The sequence below is a fragment of the Colobus angolensis genome, unplaced genomic scaffold, assembly GCF_000951035.1.
Source record: "Colobus angolensis palliatus isolate OR3802 unplaced genomic scaffold, Cang.pa_1.0 Scaffold300, whole genome shotgun sequence".
Taxonomy (NCBI): domain Eukaryota; kingdom Metazoa; phylum Chordata; class Mammalia; order Primates; family Cercopithecidae; genus Colobus; species Colobus angolensis.
Genome location: NW_012116267.1, coordinates 2,909,926 through 2,917,815, shown reverse-complemented (window position 1 = coordinate 2,917,815; position 7,890 = coordinate 2,909,926). Strand labels below are relative to the sequence as shown.

At 41.2% G+C, this 7,890-nt stretch overlaps 1 protein-coding gene and 1 pseudogene across 2 annotated transcripts in view; both read right to left on the bottom strand.

The window, feature by feature from the left end:
- Positions 1-7,890, bottom strand: part of CRYZL1 (crystallin, zeta (quinone reductase)-like 1) — a 63,231-nt gene that overhangs the window by 36,881 nt on the left and 18,460 nt on the right. For both annotated transcript variants that reach the window (XM_011950043.1, XM_011950044.1), the window contains 2 exons: positions 7,413-7,485; positions 1,936-1,980 (listed from right to left, as the gene is read on the bottom strand). In XM_011950043.1, the coding sequence (XP_011805433.1) occupies positions 1,936-1,980; positions 7,413-7,485 (118 nt within the window). The remainder of the gene's footprint in view (positions 1-1,935; positions 1,981-7,412; positions 7,486-7,890) is intronic.
- On the bottom strand, positions 4,026-4,444 carry LOC105517511 (annotated as a pseudogene).

Here is a 7,890-nt window from a genome sequence, read left to right as displayed (position 1 = left end):
TTGTACCAACTTACATTCCAGTGCATGAAAGGTTCCATCATTCCACATCCTTCCCACCCTTTGGATGGTCAGATTTTTTCTTTTTTTTTTTTTTTGAGATGGAGTCTCTGTCACCCAGGCTGAGTGCAGTGGTACCATCTCGGCTCCCTGTAGCCTCCACCTCCCCGGTTCAAGCAATTCTCCTGCCTCAGCCTCCCTAGTAGCTGGGATTACAGGCATGCACCACCATGCCCGGCTAATCTTTGTATTATAAGTAGAGATGCAGTTTCACCATGTTGGCCAGGTTGGTCTTGAACTCCTAACCCTGTAATCCATCCACCTCAGGCTCTCAAAGTGTTGGGATCACAGGCATGAGCCACCACACCCAGGCAGAGTATGTTTCTAATAAAATCCCATTTTTCTTCTAAGCTAGTCTGATTTTATTTTTGGTTTCTTACAAAAAGAATCTTGAATAATACAGAGTGCCACTGATTTCCTGAGCAGAATAAAAAGATAAGAAAGAAATAATCAATTCTCCAGGATAATGCCTGAGTCAAAGGCAATACCATAAAATACTGATGAAAACCTTCTTACAAATCTATCCTTTAAGAATTGCAAGCATGCTATAAGGCTAAATATTTTTTCTTTCTTTCTTTTCTTTCTTTTTTTTTTTTTTTTTGGACAAGGTCTCGCTCTGTCTCCAGGCTGGAGTACAGTGGCGTGATCATGGCTCAATGCATCCTCAAACTTCCAGGCTCAGGCGATCTCCCACCTCAGCCTCCCGAGTAGCTGGGACTACCGGTGTGTACCACCACACCTGGCTAATTTTTGTATTTTTTTTGTAGAGTCGAGCTTTTGCAATGTTGCCTAGGCTGGTCTTGAACTACTGAGTTCAAGTGATCTCCCCGTCTTGGCCTCACAAAGTGCTAGGATTACAGGTGTGAGCCACTGCATAATATATATTATATGGCCCTATATAATACATATTATATAAATGTTTTCTAACTTTATGTCTTCCACAGAAAAATGGAAATTTCAAAGACTACTATAAAAGTCATACCCTATATTTGTGTGACTGTCCAGGATGCAGGTTGCAATTATAACAGTCATAGCCTATGTCTGTGTGACTGTCTAGCATACAGGTTGCCAAATTTCAAAAATACTATGGATTTAAAAAAAAACAATAAATTAAATGTTTCAAGTCAATTTTTAGTTTTACAATATTTGTAAGAGAAAAGCTCTGTATGATTTCAGTTGAAACAGTTCATGGAGCTTCTTTATGGCCCAGTCAGTCAGCAGCCTTCAAGAACGTGACTTGTGACTTTCCTTTTCCCTAAAGACTTCAGTCTGGCCACAGACTAAGCATCTGCCAGAAAATCTAGGCTACACCAAGTACTACAGAAACTATGACTATCTTTTTATCTATAACATTGTTCTACAGCTAAATATTAAAAAGTTTTAAATGTTCTGCTATTGCAATCAAGGTCCCAATTTTTATCATCAATAGAAATTTGACAGTAAATTTCAAAAACCAGGAAAGTCTTTCTTTTTTTTTTTTTTGAGATGAAGTTTCATTCTTGTTGCCCAGGCTGGAGTGTAATGGTGCGATCTCGGCTCACCACAACCTCCGCCTCCCAGGTTCAAGCAATTTTCCTGCCTCAGTCTTCTGAGTAGCTGGGATTACAGACATGTGCCACCATGCCTGGCTAATTTTGTATTTTTAGTAGAGACGGGGTTTTTCCATGTTGGTCAGGTTGGTCTCGAACTCCTGACCTCAGGTGATCCGCCCGCCTTGGCCTCCCAAAGTGCTGGGATTACAGACGTGAGCCACCACACCTGGCCTAGAAAGTATTTCTATATGAAGCAAGGTCACAGTGAACATTAATAGTTATATAGAAAAAACAGAGATGACAGTAAAATAGATGACTTGAAATAAGACTATGAACTATAACTTACCGACTACTTCATCATCTGGTTGAAAGAATGATACCTTGCTTCCAACTAAAGAGTGAAGAAAATTAATAGTTAATATTACAAGTTTATTAAATGTAATTCTTAACTATTAAAATACATTTTTAAAATCTGTGGATTTGTAAAAAGACTGATTTTATTTTACTTAGAAAAAAGGCCAAAAATTTCAGTAACATTTTGATGGTCTATAAGGACTACAGGATATACAACACTTCAAATCTGGATTCTCTAGATATTTGGACCATGCGATTGTTGAGACCAGGAGAAGTACGTCTCTCTTTGCCTATTTAGCTTTTTGGTTTTTTTTTTGAGACGGAGTTCTGCTCTTGTCACTGAGGCTGGAATGCAGTGGTGCGATCTTGGCTCACTGCAACCGCTGCCTCCCAGGTTCAAGTGATTCTCCTGCCTCAGCCTCCCGAGTAGCTGGGATTATAGGTGCGCACCACCACATCTGGCTAAGTTTTGTATTTTTTCATCAGAGACAGGGTTTCACCATCTTGGCCAGGCTGGTCTTGAACTCCTGACCTCACGTGATCCACCTGCCTTGGCCTCCCAAAGTGCTGGGATTACAGGTGTAAGCCACTGTGCCTGGACTCTATTTAGCTGACTTTAAGGAAGAAGGAGTAAAGGAAAATAATCTATAGCTTCTATGATAATTATATTGTTTTCTACTCCTTCTGTGGCTAGCCCAATCTGTCTTTATTTTTGTTGCAGAATCTCATACAACAGGGAATTCTGAGAATGTAGCAGGACAAGCCGCAGACAAAACCCCTCAGACACCAAGTTAAAGAAGGAAGGGCTTTATTCGGCTGGGAGCTTTGGCAAGACTCATGTCTCTAAAAACCAAGCTCCCCGAGTAAGCAATTCCTGTCCCTTTTAAGGGCTTACAGCTCTAAGGAGGTCTGCGTGAGAGGGTCGTGATCGATTGAGCAAGCAGGGGGTACGGGACTGGGGGCTGCATGCACCGGTAATCAGAATGGAACAGAACAGGACAGGGATTTTCACAACGCATTTCCATACAATGCCTGAAATCTATAGATAACATAACCGGTTAGGTCAGGGTGGATCTTCAACCAGGCCCAGGGTGTGGCACTGGGCTGTCTCCTTGTTCTTCTTTCTTTGGAGGCAGAAATTGGGTATAAGACAACATGAGGGGTGGTCTCCTCCCTTAAGAAGAGTGACATTAAAATGATTTTGATTTGGGAAATAAATTCAGGTTGATACCAAGAAGTTTTCTGGAACTTTATGGAAATGATACAGTTACATTTTCTCTGCATATGTAGAGAAAAAGCCTCGACTATCAGTCAATTCATTTGAGTGGTTTCATTCAAAGAGTTACAAAAGGAAAAGGGAGTAAAAAAAACCCAAATATTATTGAATGCCTCCTTGTGCCCAGCATTGTTGTGTATTTATACATTTAAACTTTACAATATACCAATAAGGTAGGTATTATTACTTCTATTTAACAGAAAAGGAACTGAGGTGAAGCAGTGAAGTAAGATGGAAACCTGAATCTGGAAATGGTCCCTACGACTGGCTCTGGCAACAAAATGGCCCCAGAAGGCATTTGTTGCCACTAGCAAGTAATTTGAAGCCTGCTATTTCTACATTCAAGCCCACCTTTTGGAGTTTGCTCCTTCTTTGGCTCCCTCCTGTGCCATCATCCCCCAATCCTTTTGGCTTCTGATTCACTATACTTTTCTCTTTCCCTTCTACTGCTGATCCCTGTCCTCCTAAGGTCACTCTGACTCTTTTTTTTCTTGCTGTCCTTGATACTCCTCTTCTTTTAACTAACCCTCAAACAGTGATTTCCAAAGGGTTCTTTGTTTACATCTCTCATCCTTTTCTACTCTCTCTCGGAGAATTCATCAACTCTATTATTTCAAATACAACCTACATGCTGACATTTCTCAAATATATAGTTTCCAGCATAGATCTCTCACCCTTGAGCTTTAAACTCATTTAATTGCTTACTAGATATTGCCAGTGAGACGTCACTTAAGTACCTTGACTCAGTATAAATCTGAACTCATAATATTCCTCCTAATTGGATCATCTTCCTTTTTTTGATTTAATAAACGTTTATTTTTCCAAATGTACAGCTGGTTGGACCTATTCATGCATCTTCACCAGCAGCTGGAGCATCTCCGCCCTTGGTATTTCTGGTGTAAATTACTTGAACTCTGTGCTTTGAAACCAGTTTGATAAGTCCTCTACCAAGGAGCTCCTGAAGGACTGCCCTGGCCATGGAGCCTCAAATCTTCAGTCTTTCAGAGACCACAGCTGCGGTTATAAGTTTATAGTTGGGAACTTCCTTAGAGAGTTTGTCATAGGTAGCTGTGTCAAACAAGACTAAGTTATTGAGCTTGTCCTGAACTTTGCCTTTGGACCACTTCTTCTTTTTGGCCTTGCCTCCGGATTTGTTCACCAGGTCTTTGTCTTTCTTGGCCGACTTTCCGGTATCCTTCTTCTTCTTGTCGTCCTTGGGCGGCATTGTGAAGCTTGGAGAGCAGCAGCGGACACTGCAGCCTCACTAAGATGTCGGACGGATCATCTTCCTTTATCAAATGTTGGTTCCAATTCAAGCCTGAACCAGAATTCTGTAAGCCATTCCTGGTTCTCATCTGTTTTTAATTTCCCAGTTCCATTGAATTACTAGGTTCTGCTGACTTTATTTCCTCAATATGTCTTAAATCCATCCCTCTTCTCCACCTCTGCCACCACTGTTGAGGTTATGGACTTTGCTGCCTCTTGCCTCTTGGTCTACAACCCAACCAGTCCTCTTGCCTATAGACTTGTTTGCCTCATATCCACCCTTCCTTCAAATGGCTACTCTAATAATCTCCCTAAAGTACGATCTGATATCTAAGTCTCAACTAAAGGTCTTGGCCCTTGCCTATCCTCCTGCTTCATTTTTGGAAGGCAGGAATTAGTGTTCACATCATCATGAAAGTATTTTGTGCAATATCTTTTATTCTGCAATATTTGAAGGAGAATTTTTTTTTCTTTTCTTTTTTCTTTTTTCTTGAGACGGGGTCTTACTCTGTTGGCTCAAACTCCTGGGCTCAAGTGATCCTCTCACCTCTGCTTCCCAAAGGCTGGGATTACAGATGTGAACCACCACACCCAGCCCAGGAGGAGAATTTTCTTGACAAAATGTTTCTCTGCTACCAAGTACCATGCTGTTGACACCTGCCCAGGACTTTATCTTGCTCTAGCAATACCAAACTCTTTGTAATTCTTATACAAATCCCACTTTCACTTGCTTGTCTTTGCTCATAATATCCTCCCTGCTGGGTGTGATTCTCCACCTGCCTGCCCCTTATTATTTGGACATCTTACTCCAAGACGCCTTTCCTGTTTCTTCTGGCCGGGTTAAGCAGCTTTCTTCGGAGCTTACATAATAATCTGCTCACGTATGTATTTGTCTCTCCCCTAGAGAGTGAACTGTTTAAGAGCTTACATAATAATCTGCTCACGTATGTATTTGTCTCTCCCCTAGAGAGTGAACTGTTTAAGGGCAAGGACTTCATTTCACTTATATCCTAAGCACTTAGCAATTGCTCACTAAATGTAGAATGAATGATCATCTGGTTATTATATTTATTTTTCTACAGACTGAGAAAAGAGGAAACATAATTATCATTTAGCTTTGTCAGAAGATTACATAGAGTATCAAATCTATTATACGTTAAAATCACAGGTAAAACTCAAATATAGTCTAACATACCTTAACACATTTATTCATTCGCATACGAGGTAAGAGCAAACACATTAATCATGAACCACCTGTTAGTGAATATTAAGTATAGGTCTATTTAGAAATAAATTATATCAAAAGCCTGATATAAGGCTTACTGTTCTGTATGTTAAGATCATTATTTCATCATAAAAAGACAATATTGGTCATTCTATTCAATATATGATCACTTATGGATTTAAATATATAACCCCTAAACATTTACTACACTGTAATAAGCTCTTCAATTATAAAATACCAATTAAGTCCTATTTTTCTTTTCAATTAAAAAAAAAAAGGGCCAAGGACAGTGGCTCATGCTTGTAATCCCAGCACTTTGGGAGATGATGTGGGCAGATCACTTGAGGTCAGGAGTTCGAGACCAGCCTGGCCAACATGGTGAAACCCATCTCTACCAAAAAATACAAAAATTTGCCAGGCGTGGTGATGAGTGCCTGTAGTCCCAGCTACTTGGAAGGTTGAGGCAGAATCGCTTGAATCTGGGAGGCAGAGGTTGCAGTGGAGTGGACATCACGCCACTGCACTGCAGCCTGGGTGATAGAGTGAGACTCTGAAAAGAAAAAAAAAAAAAAAAGCCAGACAAAGCCAGGCATAATGTTGTATACCTATAGACCAGGGGTGTCCAATCTTTTGGCTTCCCTGGGCCACACTGGAAGAGAAAGAATTGTCTTGAGCAACACATAAAATACACTAACACTAAATGATAGCTGATGAACCCCCCCCCCAAAAAAAATCACATTTAAAAAAAAAATTAAGTAATTTTTTATTTTTTGAGATGGGGTCTCGCTCTCTCGCCCAGGCTGGAGTGCAGAGGCCGGATCTCAGCTCACTGCAAGCTCCGCCTCCCGGGTTTACGCCATTCTCCTGCCTCAGCCTCCCCAGTAGCTGGGGCTACAGGCACCCGCCACCTTGCCCGGCTAGTTTTTTGTATTTTTTAGTAGAGACGGGGTTTCACCTTGTTAGCCAGGATGGTCTGGATCTCCTGACCTCGTGATCCGCCCGTCTTGGCATCCCAAAGTGCTGGGATTACAGGCTTGAGCCACCGCGCCTGGCCTAATTAATTTTTTTTTGAGACAGAGTCTCCCACTTCTCGCCCAGGCTGGAGTGCAGTGGCACGATCTCGGCTCACTGCAAGCTTCACCTCCTGGGTTCACACCATTCTCCTGCCTCAGATTCCCGAGTAGCTGGGACTACAGGTGTCCGTCACTACACCCAGCTAATTTTTTGTATTTTTAGTACAGACAGGGTTTCACTGTGTTAGCCAGGCTGGTCTTGATCTCCTGACTGTATTCTGCCTGCCTTGGCCTCCCAAAGTGCTTGGGATTACAGGCGTGAGGCACCACGCCTGGTCAAAAAATCACATAATGTTTTAAGAAAATTTACGAATTTGTGTTAGGCTGACTTCAAAGCTGTCCTGGGGCGCATGCTGGTTGGACCAGCTTGCTGTAGACTCAGCTACTCAGGAAGCTGAGGCAGCAGGATCACTTGAACCCAGGAGTTAAGGCTGAAGCTATGATCAGGCTGGGCAACACAGAGAGACCTTGTCTCTCAAAAAAATAAAAATTAAAATTAAAAAGGACATTTTCATATAATTAAATTTCAAAGGCTGTATATAATTTTATGTACCAGGAAACCAATTAGCTACCATTTAATTTCTTTTACCTTAGAAAATAAATACATATACTCACATCTGTATACTTACCATCTAATACAATTCCAGCAATTTCTCTCCCAACAGGAAATAAATCCTTTTTCATCTTCATTTCTGCCAGAAGCTAAATCATGACAAAGGCTGTTAACATACAATTGTCAGAAGAAATCCTGGACTCTATTATGTGTAAGGAAAGCAGGAGCAAAAGTCAAATCACAGAAAGAGCAAATATGGTTCAAGTTTTGGAATTAAGACAAAGCAAATAACTTCACAAAATAGGTTTCTCTAAAGGGTAGGAAACGAAGAATTTACTGAGGCATTAGTTGATCTGCAGGACTTAGGAATGAATAATATTATTCAAATTACCATTAACATCCTTTGTTTAACATCTTTACTCTGCCAAGTATGAAGGGAAATTATGGTCAAAACATTTCTTGGGGCCGGGCGCGGTGGCTCAAGCCTGTAATCCCAGCACTTTGGGAGGCCGAGACGGGCGGATCACGAGGTCAGGAGATCGAGACTATCCTGA